General features: G+C 41.9%; 1 protein-coding gene and 1 long non-coding RNA gene across 4 annotated transcripts in view; one reads left to right on the top strand and one right to left on the bottom strand.

The window, feature by feature from the left end:
- The window catches only part of LOC146002470 (uncharacterized), a 29,160-nt gene extending 18,691 nt beyond the window's left edge, over positions 1–10,469 (bottom strand). For all 3 annotated transcript variants that reach the window (XR_014443715.1, XR_014443714.1, XR_014443716.1), the window contains exons 1-2: positions 10,392–10,469; positions 7,130–7,155 (exon numbers count right to left, since the gene is read on the bottom strand). This is a non-coding gene — a long non-coding RNA (uncharacterized LOC146002470). The remainder of the gene's footprint in view (positions 1–7,129; positions 7,156–10,391) is intronic.
- The window catches only part of LOC146002159 (uncharacterized), a 41,730-nt gene extending 26,816 nt beyond the window's left edge, over positions 1–14,914 (top strand). Inside the window, exons 4-5 of the mRNA XM_083139877.1 lie at positions 13,525–13,599; positions 14,820–14,914. Of these exons, the coding sequence (XP_082996003.1) occupies positions 13,525–13,599; positions 14,820–14,914 (170 nt within the window). The remainder of the gene's footprint in view (positions 1–13,524; positions 13,600–14,819) is intronic.
- The last annotated feature ends 253 nt before the right edge of the window (positions 14,915–15,167 follow it).

Genomic DNA, 15,167 nt, shown 5'->3' with positions numbered 1-15,167 from the left:
ACCTGCCAAGTTTCATGGAAATCGTAGGGGGACACAGGGGTCAGATCCTCACTTACATTTGTCTCATCTTGACAAAAAAATAGTTTTTTAGCTGAAACAAAAAAAACACGTGTTTCTTCCATTGGGCCCCACTATACACCTGCCAAGTTTCATGGAAATCGGAGAAGGACACATAGGTCAAATGCCCACTTAAATTTGTCATCATATTGACATTTGAGGGGGGTTGCTCCCTAAAACAGTTTTTTAGCTGAAACAAAAAAACACGTATTTCTTCCTTTGATCCCGTTTATACACACACCTTCCAAGTATCATGGAAATCGGAGGGGGACACTTAGATAACCTCCCTTGTTAGTCTTACACTTTGTAATTATATAACACTGCATATATTATAATGTTTTATTTTAATTTGTAAAACTGTAACTGTAGAACAATTGTATAATTTTGTATAACATTTCTATCTTGTTATATGTGTTAAAGGTTACATCCTGGAATGAATGTCTCACATTTCTGTCTGTTTTCATTTCCAATACATTCGAATGAATACATATTCGTTTCAATGGCATTTACATAATCACCTCTGACATTTTATGTTAAACAAGTAAGATTATTTTTGTGCACGAGTGTGTTAACCGATGCGTAGCAAAGTATTTTAGGAACAACACTTGAAAAAGAATCTTGTAGGACTAACTAATGAAAAAAATCTTTGTAATCGAAGATCATAACACCTTTTAAGGTGTGGTAATATTATAATGGGATTGAGATACGAAACTCTCGGATTTTCGGATCTGGAACTTTCGGAACCGGATCCAGATCCAAAACTTTCGGACCCGGATCCGGATCCGGAATTTTCGGATCCTGAACTTTTGGATCCGGATCTAGATCCGGAACTTTCGGATTCTGCATTCGTTGCAGAACTTCAGCTACACGTTATTCGTAATGGAAAATACACGTACATATTTAACACGCTGCTCAATACTTAAACGACTTGCTGCCATTCTAAACAACATACACTTCATCCTTTATGCCAGTTAGCTTTTACATATGTGTAAAGAAAAAAAAATACTTGCTCAATTAATACAAAAGTTACAGTGACAAAATGTACCCCCTTAGTTCGTAGCCACCATGTACTCGTATAATGATGATTGTATTTTGAAAAAAAAAAAAAAAAAAGAATTTATCGCGTTAAAATTCTCACTATGTGAAGAATGAGAGTTGTAACTTCTCCTTTTTGCTTCTCTACCATTGTTTTTTTTACTTTTTCTCTCTGACCTTCTTTAAATCTCGCTCTTTCGTTGCCTCTTGAAAATTCCTTTGTTTCTCGATTTTTACTTTCTCTCCATATATCCTCTCTTTCTTGCTGTAATTTATCTCGTATTCCTCCTCTTTTGCTTTGCTATTTTCCACCTCCTCTCTCTCTCCCTATTTCTCAGCCAATTTTCTCTCTCTTGCTCTAATTTATCTCGTATTTCTCCTCTCTTGCTATGTTTTTCTATTCTCTTTCACTTCCCATTTTCTCTCTTTCTTGCTCTTTCTCTTCCTTTTCTACTCTATTTTCCGTTCCCCCCCCTCTCTCTCTTCCCATTTTCTCATTTCCTTGCTCTAATTTATCTCGTATTTCTCCTCTTTTGCTATGGCTTTTCCGATGGTGCAGTGGTAGTGACGTTGCCTTGTAATCAAGTCGTCCCGGGTTCCATACCCAGCGGAGGCACATAGTGGTCCATATCCCACTTTAAACTGTTGGTCCAGTACCGATTAGCCTTTCTGTGCATAAAGTGGACTTAGAACAACAAATCAATCATCATTTTCTATGCTGTTACATCTATCTCTCCCTCATTTTCTACAATACTAGTTTTTATACATGGCCGCGGTGGCTCAGTCAGGACAGATTTCGCGCGAACCGCGGAAGGAGGTAGCGGTGCTCGTGTAGCATATATTTGAGACAGCGCGCGTGTATTACGTAATCGTCCAGTCGAACAAAACTGAAGTCTTGAAAATGGCCATCAAGCGAGTGAACACGTAAGAAATTGAACTTGAGAGAAGTGAGAAATAAGCCCAGGCCAAATGAACTACATCGCTGGATAAGTACGAAATTGAAACTGAAACCAGAACAGGTTGTAAGTATAGAAACGGACAATTATAGGAAATTTGTTTTTGCGAAATTATTGTCTAACGTAACGGGTGAACAGTTTTTACGCGAGTCGATAGGAGTGTATTTGTATAATGACGATGACAGCGAACATGAAGTGATAGTGACGTGGGCAGATGAAAATCACGTTATAGTGCGGCTGCACGTGATGCCGAGCGAAATGTCAGATGAAGCAATATATTCTGTAGTAACTAACTACGGACAGGTGATATTCCTTGATGACGACACGTACTCAAACGACCACATATACCCAGTGAGAACCGGATGAAAATTGGTAAAGATGAACTTGTACCGTGCGATACCTTCATACGTTACGTTCAGTGGCGGTTGTTATTGGGTCGCGTACAATGGTTACTAGCGTACGTGTTCCTACTGTGATGCAGTCGAACATTTCTTTAACTAATGCCCTAGACGCCAGAGGCGAGCAGCACGCACATGTGATAACTGGTACGCAGAAGAAGTGGCCCCATTCAACCTCAACAGCGCTGAATAAGTGATACACAATGAGCAAACAGTACTTCCAGTTACAATAACCAAATAACAAATTGAATCAACTGTAGACGCTAGTTCCGATACAATACAGCACCCTGTCTAGTATTAGAAATTCTGTCGATCCCATGGAGGTTCCACTATCTCCCAATGACGAGACTAAAATCATGCCGCTAAGTATCCATACTACGCAGATGACTTATGTGAACTCACCACCAGTAGATGCATTTTCTTCTAAGACGAGAAACATGGACCTGACTCTAGAACCCCATCATTACCGACCGCATCTTCACCCATACTGAGAAAGAAGAAAGGGAAGAAGCCACGTAGCACAGACTAGAATCACACCCACCCGGCGAAGAAAACGAACGAGCAGCGTTCATCATCGCCAGTGAAGTATACCCTGACCCAAAGTGTGCCCAACCAACCGGAAACAACCCCCAACCCCACGATGACGAACAATGTAAATACTAGCTCTCTAGAAAGCCTGTAAGTACATGCAATGTTTTGGTTGTTTATATCATTAGTGTGCTATATGACGGCACCCGTGTATTATTTTGCCACACTAAATCTGAACAAACTATCCTCTACAGTCAAACACCATGCATTAACTGATTATACGTATAAAGCAAAGTGCCCTCGATCTTGTTTTCCTTTAAGAGGTCGGTACATACGATTTTACATGTGGCCACGACTATACTATATACAATAATTTGAGGACTAAAAGTGGTAAACATTGTAAGTGCCAAAAGTGTTGGGAAATCGCAACGTTTCACACATCAGCCCGTAAGAACGTTCACACTAGTGACCTCTTTACACGCCCTTTGAACTACTTAGAGGGCTACCAGCCAGATTTCATGTTTACCACATTATGAAGCATGGCACATTTCACAGTTTAACGTGGAAAACGGTGTTTGAATTATTGTAGCACTTACAACGTTTACCAATTTTAGTCTTCATTTCACATACAACGCCAAAGGTACTGCCATCCTGGTGCGACAAGGTATACCTGTTAACAAAACCTTCATGCATCTATCTGGGCAAATTACGTGCTTCGAAATAGGTAAAATCTGGTTTTGTAATATTTATGAGCCTTCAGGAACGCCTTCGTGCGAGGCACGAAACACTTTCTATGCAACAGAAGTGGCGACAGCATTAGGGGTCAACCACCAACATATTGCCCTTGCTGCGGATTTTAACTGTGTGTTACGAGAAGATCAATATCCAGGGTTTAACTCATCCCTTAGTCTCTCTACTCTGGTCGAGTCCTTTCACCTAAAAGATATTTTGGAAGCCAAGCACCCACAACTGGAAGGATTCAACTTCATACGTCCAGACTCGGCCAGTCGATTAGACCGTTTCTATGTAAGTGCGAGTTTAGTGCCCAAAGTGGCATCTATAAAGATTTTTAAAACTTGCTTCACCGACCATCTTAGTGTGCAACTAGACATGGCAATCGACACCAAAACAGCAGTTCGGGGACGGTGGTACTAGAAACTTAATAGTCGGATTCTTCAAGATGAACAATTTCGAACAGCCTTCAAACAAAAGTGGAAGGAATGGGAAAATATGAGTAGGAGTCAAACTGACATAATTACATGGTGGGACACGTTCCTGAAGCCGTCCATCAAGCATATTTGTATAGCATTCACACGTATGATGCACACGGATTTCTATAAGATTATATAACTCCTATTATCGCGTACTCCACGAGTTGACGACACAACTCATACGGGGCGACCCAGTCCTGCAGGAACTGAAACGTATACAATCGGTCCTACTGAGGATGCACCACGAGCGAATGGTAGGTTTCGTGGTGAGAAGTCGTCTCCCAACGGTTGACCCCCAAGAACAAGCCAGTATTGCCCATGTAAGCGCAGAACAGCGAAGTGGGAAAAGGAAACTCATAACGAGATTGCAACAAGGGGACGAATGGCTCACATAATCCTCAGACATTCGTGCATGCCTATATGAACACTTTGCAGCACAATTTAAAGCACCCCCGGCATCCCATGTGGAAGAAGAACACGTGTCATACATCGATATCCCTACGCTATCAGGGGAAGATGAAGCAATTTTAAAACAACCGTTCACTAAGGAGGAAGGGGAAGCGGCCACCCAACCTGCACAAAAAGGGAAAACCCCGGGCATAGACGGACTACCGACTGAATTACTTCAAACATTTTGGCCTACCATGGCAGACTTGCTTATGCGGTGGCTCAATGCCTCTTTTGCGCATAAGAAAATAGGTCGTACAAGCTCGACAGATGTCATGGTCTTAATCCCGAAAGTGATACACCTCTCAACACCAGAACATTATCGCCCCATCACTTTGTTATGTGCCCATTATAAAATATTGGCACGAGTATTAACGCGCCGACTACAACACTTAGCAGCTACCCTACTAGGCCCCCATCAATTTGTGCACGGAACTAATGGTAATATAACTACCGTTTTCACTAGCATACGAGACATCTTTACTGTAATGAATTAGCCCCTGACTCTGATGTAGCTCTAGTAGCCCTGGACTTTAAAGGAGCATTTGACTCATTGTATCATCATTATCTATTACGGCATTTAACTCACGTTGGATGCGGAGAATCCTTCGTAGAAACAATAAGGAGCCTGTACACCCAGGTTCGGGTACAATTGTGTGTAAATGGAACATTATCCTTGCCGTTTGTTCTTCAACGCTCTGTTAGGCAAGGTTGCCCCTTTTCACTCCTCGCCTTCTGTACAGCTCTTAGCCCCTTCCTACACCAAAGAATGAACGACTACAAGGAATACAAGATATGGCATGACCTACCAAGTCTTTGCATACGCCGACGATGTAACGGTGGTAGTGCGTGATCATCAGGATTATGTTAACCTAATGGAAATCTTGGAACAATTACGAGTAAATACAGGCTTGTGTCTCAACCTGAAAAAAACAAAAATACTACCCTAGAGTACAATGGCAAGGAATTGGACAGAATCTGTTCCAATGACCGTGACGGACGAAGTGAAAGTACTCGGGATCCACTTCTCGAGAACTCTGGTAGAGACTTCCAACCGCACATTTCAAGCCATAGTGATCAAAATACAAGTGGTATTAAACATGAACCGACTCCGCCATCTGTCACTAAGGGCTAGAATCAAATATGTCAACACTTATGCACTATCGAAACTATGGTATGTAGCGCAAATACTAATCGTGCTTACCCAAATGGCTGCGAGAATCCAGAGAATGATCACAAGCTTACTCTGGCACGGTCATCTGCTCCATGTAGCTCATAACACACTATGCATATCAACTCGCCTTGGACGACTAAACCTGCTGAGTATCGACCGACAAGCGCAAACCTTATTTTTGCACCGCCATATCACCATGATAATCCAGCATCAAGATAGCATCACGGCTCGTGTGCTACGCTCCATGATAGATGAAGTGGAACTATGTGCCCCAATTTACCCAAGTGTTATACACACTAAATTTCTCTATTTACGAACAACCATAGTGGATATTTGTTACATGTTGATGCTCCTTCCAAATGTGGATCCTTGTGATGTAACAGTCAAATCTCTATCAAAAATGCTGCAAACCCGGATGAAACATATTCCGCGTATTGTCCCATTATTCCCCAATGTGCGCTGGAACATCGTGTGGAGAAACGTAGCGGCACCTCCCCAATCGTGTGCGCTCCATATGGTACTTAACTGTACACGATTCTATCGCCACTAGAGTACTATTGCAGAGATACCTTATGGCAGACAACTCCCATTGTACAAAATGTGCACAGGACGAAACCTTAGTGCATCGACTGACGACATGTGTGACAGTCGTGAAACATTGGAAAGTACCTCAAGAAGTTACTTGGAATCATATGCCGCCGCTCCCCGAACAAGTTCATGGTGAATGATGTATTAACTTCAGAGTTTCAGTATTTTCCTCTCACAAGAACACGTGAAGTGCAATTTCTCATAGGACATTATGTTGATTATGTGTTTGGCAACACACCTCATGTACAAGAACTGTCATTTAAATGCTATGCCAGTGAACAATATTATGAAAATGATCAGATAACCTGTAAAGCCTTGTCTGCAAATTTCTTACATGTGATCCTTTGAAATTCATGCCCAAATGTAAAATCTGTGTAAGTAATAGCTTCTTTCAATAAAGAAAATTAAAAAAAAAAAGTCCGTAACGCGTCTGACTACCATGCTAAAGGTCCCGGGTTCGATCCCTGGCCGGTTCAAATCCGGGAACTTTTCTTACGTTGGAAGCGGCCCCGCGCCTACCCAGCGGCGAATGACATGGGTACCTCTGGGAAACCGTGGGGGGTAAAGGCGGTCAGGGGCGTGATGCTGATTACATCACCCTCACTCACGATCGGATCAAGAAAGTGTGGGGCGTTACCCCACACCCCTATACGCCTTCATGGCGTGGTGCTAAGCACAGAGGAGCACTTTACCTTTTTATTTTTTATATTTTGTTTAGCTAGTCTTTATACTTACCCTATGTAAGATTCCAAGTACTCCATCTGTAAAGAAAAAAAAATCGTGCTTTTGTTCAACTGAAGAAGGAATATTTCGGGTTCAGAAATAACATTGTAGTGCTATCATTTTATCCACATAAGCGTCGAATCTCTGCTTAGACGCCTGCTTGGTCAGAGCATGGAATTAAACGTCTTATAAGGCTAACAAATCAGATGTTAGGAATTGTAGTTTCCTGGGGAAGTGATTCGAACAGGTGTTCTCGAGTTACCAGGCAGGTTCAAAAACCGTTATCTTCCAACGTTTCCGGGGAATACATTGCTCTCATCTTCAGGGAACGTAAAAATAGCTTAGAAAATGCTTAGTGGCTTAGCCAATAAAACCTTTTGCGAGCAGGTATCGTCTCCAGGAAAATATGAACTTGGGGCAAGCCCCGCCACCTATTGACCTGTTGGTGAGATGAGTCAAGGCAAAGGCTTATAAAACCTTTTCCTGCTCCCCCAAAATAGGCAATTGTTAGCCTGGAGAATTCGATGAACTAACCGATCTCAAATTACGCACTCGTGAGAAAACGAAAGCTTTAAAGTTGAAGCTTTTGGGCGGGGGGAGGGGTCGGGATATTTTATTGACACGCACCAATTTACAATTTTTGACTTGAATTTCCACTGAGTGAAGATTAACATATGTTTAACTGACGATCAGGTATAATGGAACCCCAGCAACTGTCGCTTGGGAAACATCATCGAAGTTAACTTAAACCTAAACGTAACCTAGTTCTGCGTAAACACAACACCTGACAAACAAACTAATAAAACAAATCAAATGGCCTCCAGGACCTCCTTGGAGCCTGAGCTTGGCTTCTGTGTCGGTCGAGAAACATATATCAGAATTTTTCGGCAAGCTGGCTATGGCCAGTTGTCGTTCGTCGGTAGAAGATGCCTGTCTTACGTTTTGCAATCCCTTTAGCAGCGTGATCTGAGCTACGAGGATATTGGGCGCAGATAACTGGTGTAGCGCGTCGAGTAGATTTGGTTGGGGCGACATGAGCGTGGCGACAGGAGTCCGACGGCGTTCCTGTCGAGGCTGCTGATCACTGAAGGGCGTTGGCTGTGGTGGGGCTTGTTTCTATTGGTCCGTGCGCTGGAGAAGTCCCCAGACTGCATGGAGCGTGGAAATGGCCTGGTTATGGCTCCGGATGGTCTTTATAACTTGTTATAGGTATGAAGGAACGGAATGTTACTCGATGGCAACCCCCTCGCAAGAGGCTTTCTGCATCGAGGAACGATCTCGACACTCGCCGAAAGCAAGTTAAGCAATCCACAGAATACTGCAGCAGATCAGCCTTTCCAGACTAACTGGAAACACTGAATCCAAATTTGATGCAGCGAACTTCCAACGGCACTTCTCCTACCAGCTCTACTTCCAGAAACCACGACGCTTCTGGTTCCACGGAGCAACCCACGAAGACGCCGTCAGCTTCGACGTTGGCTAAACGTGTAATTTCGACAAGCAAGCCACCTTGCATTAATGAATTTCAACAGACCGGTATCGCGTTACGGATCGAATACAGGTTATCCATCCAGGAATGGTCACCTTTACTTACAGCAAAGGTTGCTGTAGGTTCCATACTCAGGACGATAGAGGATTCACCACCATCAGGAACTACCTGACCGACAAAATCCACGACCTCCTGACGGACCAATACAATCTACAGGTGTACACAGTCGGACGACTAACCACCAGAGCCCAACCCCAGAAGCGCGACGACAACTTGGGCCAGAATTTTCTCTCCCCAACACCGCCCAAGCGACCGTTACCACTGATTTTGGTCACACTGCCGAAACATCAAGATAATCTCCGCATCTACCTACTCCTACGCTTTGACCCTACAAGATTAAAGTGGAGAAGTACCTATCACAGCAGATACTGCAGTGCCATGCATGCCAACGCATCGGGCACGGCCAGAGACACTGCTTTGCCCGACCACGCTGTGTGAATTGTTCGGGAGAACACCGTGTCGACGATTGTCCACATAGGGATTAATCTATACCACCGACATGTGTCAACTGCCTCAAATGTAATTTCGCCAGCTGCCCCCTGTTTCTGGCGGTGAAGAAGGACCCAGATGCCCCATCGAATCACCATGGACTAACCATAACCAGGCCAATTCGACGCTCCATGCAGCCTAGGGACTACTACAGCGCTCCGCCGGCCTGAACCCACCGGACGGACCAATGGAGTCACAAGCAGACGACGACCTGGAACTGAATCTTCACAACGAGAAAACGTGTCCGTATCCACTTCAATGCTATTTTCCTTCGGAAGGTGTAGCTTTAATTATTGTGACAGCAGTTATGAAACAAAATTATGGTGCGTATCGCGCATCAATGAAAATATGATTGATTGAGTTAGTTTATTTTACTTCGCGTTTTGTGCCTCTTGGCTAATTTGCGAAGATGGGGATGAGTGATGAAATGATGAAATTGATGAATGGACATTCACAAACAACCAAGCCCGACCGGGAATTGAACCCGGGACCCTTGGCGTCGCAGCGCGATGTGCTAACCACTCGGCCACAGGGTCGGGCTCAATGAAAATATGAGATTTCGGAGAATACGTCTACATATAATACCTTACAGATGAGAATGTAAAGAATAGCCGGAGGATGAGAAACATGCATTTTCAAAACATTCCACTTCCGAGGAGAGACGAAGCCGACCCGAAGCTGACCCGATCTGAAGTCGGCCACGCTGCCGCTATGGATGATGGGAAACCGTGGGAATCCAGAGATCCCGGATGCCACCTGATTTGTGTTTTTCGTTAGCATTGTCATGTGTTGTGCTTACTCAGAGTTTCGGTTCAGGTCAATTTCGATGAAGTACCCCATGCGACAGTTGCTGGTGTTCCAATATACCTGATCGTCAGTTAAAATATGTTAAACATTCATTCAGTAGAAATTCAAGTCAAAAATTGTAAATTTATGCCTGGCAATAAAATATCCTAACACTAAAAAAAGAAAAAATCCTGATGATGACAGCAATGTATGCCCTCGAAACGTTGGAAGCTAACGCCGTTTTAACCTGCCTGGTAACCTGAGAACACCTGTTCAAATCAGATGTTTTAGTTCAAAATCTGCTGTGGAGCCATGTACATTACATGATATTTGTTCCACAACCCATTATCTCATCACTTCATCTTTCATTATCATCCTCGCAAAAAGCCAAAAGTGATAGAACAGCGCCACAATATAGACAAAATAAGAGCGAACAAAACTGTTACTCACCGTACAGTACACACACGAGTAAAACCAGGAGAATCGACTTCATCTTCGAGTATGGCGTTTCTAGCAGCTCCTACTGAACACTGGTGGACTTCTGAAGCTGCCTCTGCTTTTTAAATGCTTAGCGACCGGAAAGTGTCATTAAGTAAATTACAGGATATTGAAAATTCATGTTCTGATGAGCATTACGTTCAATGGCGATCGATTGTTCTTTGGTTACGAAACATAACGTAATTGCTTCGGCTTAGACAATTCTATTATATAACTTGAAGAGCACTGAGGCATCGAAGATGATATAACGACCACTTTGTGTAAAGGACATTTCTTGTTGCCATGGGAATAGTGAGATGAGGGTAAGAAGCGAGAAAAATTATTACTGGCATAAACCTTATACAGTTTTATTTGTACCTGACAACTTTATGGTACGCGTTGGTAAGGATTTGTCGATATAGTCTAGACATTGGATGCTCATGGGTTGGCTACATTTGTATTTTGTGAAAGCTGTGATTCGAGAGAATTTAATTTCGGTGAGCTTAGCAGTGGATGAAATATTTCCAGGTGGGTAGTGCATCACTGGTGATGTTACAGATGGCTAATTCTCCCTCTTCCCATTTTCCTCTCGGATTCTTTCTATGCTTCTTTTTCCTTCCGTTACTATATGTAGGGTAAGTTCATCTAAGGGTGCGCGGCTTCTAAGAGTACGCAGCTCGATTTTTGAAGATTGGCCGCAATGCACGGCGCTGCCATTCGGTCATCAGAAGGCTCCACAAGTTGACCGGTGGATATCGTGCCGTGAAGTTATCAGTAAATTTCTGTTCCTTGTTTGTCCACTGTAATATAGAAGTCTCACATTTTAAGAGTTATGATCTGCTAATCCTGGTCGATGAATTCTGAACCTTGTCTTGCTCCTCTAAGAGTACGAAGTGCATGAAGAAGTCAGAAGTTCTCACATCTTCACCGTACAAAACCTCACTTTTGGCTTCAACTTCCTGGACCTTGTAAAAATGGAACGATACAGCGATAACTAAACCAGTGCTTCCAAGGAAAATTGTACGACCTAATGCGTACTCTTAAAGGACCTTGTGCGCACCCTTAAAGGAACTGTCGTTCCTCTAAGAGTGCGCAATTACATTTTTCATAAAATTTTAAAAATAATACAAGTTTATTATTATCTGGACTTTTGTTCATATGTATTCATAAGTCAATGTATCAATATGTATTTAATAAACGTTTCTTGTTATAATTATTTCTTTAGCTTGTGTGAGGTTACAAAGTTAAGTCTTTACTCTTTGAGAATCTCCCCCTATCCTTGTTCTCACCCCTGCCTTTCTCACTCACTTATTTTTTCATTCTCTTTGCCTTTCACTTTTTCTTTCTTGATTGTCTAACTTTTTCTAATTTCCTTTTCTTGTCGGAATGAATTTTCAGTTTCTTCCGTTTTCTGTGTTTCTCTATCATTTTCCTTCTATTTTGTTTCATTTTCGTTCTTTCTCTGTTGATCTGTTTCTCTCTAACCGTATTTGTGAACACATTTATATAATAAGAAAAGTGTTTTGTATTTATAACTATTTTATTGTAATGATATGCTATAGAAAATCATCCCAAGCATTCATTTGTTCCTTTGTTACCAGGCATTCTTTGGTCTGGAATGAGAGGGTGTAATCTACGTACATCTTGCTTCTATTTGTTACAGGGGATGGTTGGGGGACACCTTAGCTCTTTGCAAGATTCCAAGATTTCTTGGACAGCTAAATTTAATTGTATTATATAAAATTTCATTCAAATGCAATCCATCCCTTGAAAACATATTTTTCTAAAAATAAAAACAATAAATGTATTTTGCAGTTTTCAAAGTTTTTTTTGGGGAGAGGGATTTTTGATAATTGGAGGAAACAGAAACAGTATGTAAGGCAAAGTTTTTTATTGGTTGGTTGATTTACTGTTTTAAGTCCACTTTATGCACAGTAAGGCTAATTCGGACTGGACCTACAGTTTAAAGTGGGATACGAACCACTATGAGCCACCACCGGGTATCGTACTCGGGACCCGTTGATTACAAGGCAATGACGATAGAACTGCGCAATCGGGGAGGCTCAAGTTTGTTTATTGACTTGATAAACAAAATTTATTTGTTAGAGAGATATCGGAGAAGATTCTCTGGAAGGTTCCACTATTGTCTGTATAGTTTAATTAGGATTTATTGCCCTGCTTCCACATTTTTTTTAATCTATCGCCCTAGTCAGGGTGCGAAATCCTGAAGAGGGGGCAGGAGGATTTCCCCCACCAACAATTTTGGCCTCAAAAATCCTCCAACCAAAAATTTCCGGGTAGAAAGTTTTTGTTATAAGAACAAAATATGAGGAATTATGTCTCACTTCAAATATACTTTACTAGGGATAATGTCGAAAACACACAGAAAGTTGCTTTTTCTCTCTCTCTCTCTCTCTCTCTCTCTCTCTCTCTCTCTCTCTTTCTCTCTCTCTCTCTCTCTCTCTCTCTCTCTCTCTCCCTCCCTACTATACTACTACTTTCTGCATGCCTTCTTTCATGTTACTCTCTTCTCATTTTGCTCGTGTCTTCGCCATACCATTTCTATCTAAAAGAAAACATAATTATAAGAATCCAAGAATCCAAAATTGTTTGGTATTTCATCTCAGCAGCCACCAAATATGAAATGTTTATTAAAGGATAGCACCCAAATATTTTAATATAATCATGCACATGGCATTTCCCTAAAAATGCCAAAATAAACCCTCTGCGACTTCAAAATACCGTATTGTAAACACACACATGCACGCCCCCCCACCCACCCTCTCCCTGAAAATTTTCTCGTTCCTACGAAATTTCCCTCTGGGAAGATCCCCCAGCAAATTCAATTTCAGGACGAGGTTAAACACTGTCAGTCATGTCTGCGCTAAACTGCAATAAATGAAGTGTGACAATCTCTTTGAATGAAACTATCACCTGCTAGACTACAAATGAAAGATCTAATAGCGCTTCAGACAGTTTTTTTCGGAACAGAAGAAGTGTTATCCCCAGTTTATACTGCATATTTCGCTGCGTTTTTCGCGTTAAAGTGCAAAATTCGGAGTTACTATGAAAAAAATGGCACAATTCTCGTTATTTTGCTATTCCGAAACACCGGAAACTTGCCTCCTTAACCTACTAAAATACATTTTAAACACTATATTTTGCTTTCCTCAATATTTCGGTGTTATCGTTAAAACGAAAACTTCACGTCCCTAACTATGGGATATCAGAACAGAAAGGATTCGAATTCTGTACCTGCAGCAAGTTGTAGCATGAAAAATGCATCCAAGAGGAACATAAAATCTACATTCGAGATGATTCAGATGATGTGTCATGGATGTTTTCCAGCTGATGACTGCATTCGCGATTTCATTGCTGTAGTCAGTTTTGGAACATTCAATAACTGTTCAAACTAAACCAATTTTTTGTTCCACAGTAGAGAGCTTGCAATTAAATAAGATTATTATTAATATTACTTACTGCTGTAATTTTTATTATTACTTGAAACACAAAATTTCAATATTGTTTAGCTTTGAGGACTACCTAATTTTATACTGTACCAGTGACTGTAATTTATGATAGCAATAATTTACTTACCCGGTCGAGAAGACCTACAACGGCTGGGGGTTCGTCGGGCTGACCCCCCGTCACCCCAATACTGGTCTAAGATCTCCACGCTATAACAGGTGACGGAGGAACAGTGTGGGAGGGAGACCAGCAGTCGGTAGGTAAGCCAAGGCTCTCATAGGGCTGTCGCGCAGTGGAAAAAAAATAATTTACTTATGATGTGTTTATTTCTTTTTCCTAAGTACTCAAGTGTGCCCCCCCCCCCTCACTTCATGTAAAATGTATTGTCGCAATAGGTGTAGTTGGAGCGGAGGTGTACGGCACACTTCAACTCGCTGTAGCCCGCTTGGCAGCCATATTGCAACTTTCACTTTGCAGAACCAACGTTTATTGAATAAACATTTGAAATTCAGTGCTACTTGAACATTTCCTAACCTATCCACGTATGCATATAATAGCTTAAATATACAAAATATAACTTGAAAAACCTACTTACATGCTTATTTATGCTATTATATGCCTACGTGTATAGGTGAGGCAGGCCAGGTTTGGTGCTGTTAGCATGTATGTCCCAAGGTGCTAATGCTGTCCCTATCTGCTCATTAAGGGAGCATGTAGATTTGGACGGCTTCGACGGCACCACGACGCCATCAGAAAGGTATATTTTCATCTGCGTTGTGTACCGGGTCTTTCATAAATAATTGAGGGATTGAAAAAAAATGCAAGTAAACTATTGAACTTTCGTTAATGAAACCAGCACAGAACGATCGAGGAACGCGAACAGTTTGTGCATGTATGTCTTCTTTAGCTAAGATTTCATATCCCTGCCGCTAGGCGACACTCAAATCACCCACAGCGCTCACTGCGTTTTGTACAATGTTTTGGTCCCCAAGATCACCGGGCCTTACACCGTTAGGCGGACCCCGTGAAAGACCAAAATGGCGGGAAAGCATCGGCTGGTATCGGTAGATGAATTCCAACCGATACCACTGGTATCGGCGAAGCCTATTATACGTATATGGTACTAGAACTGTACTAGAGACACTGGTCAATCTCTTTTGATGTTATATTTATATGGAGATATATTTATCCTTCATATTTTTTATCCTTATTTGAATTCACTTGCTTGGTTTATTTATTGAATACGATAGCCACCCATCCGAGGGCTGTCCAGATAGAACG

The sequence above is a fragment of the Lepisma saccharinum genome, chromosome 18 (genome assembly GCF_977018435.1).
Source record: "Lepisma saccharinum chromosome 18, izLepSacc3.1, whole genome shotgun sequence".
In the NCBI taxonomy this organism is placed as follows: Eukaryota; Metazoa; Arthropoda; class Insecta; order Zygentoma; family Lepismatidae; genus Lepisma; species Lepisma saccharinum.
This window is presented reverse-complemented; position numbering and strand designations above follow the sequence as displayed.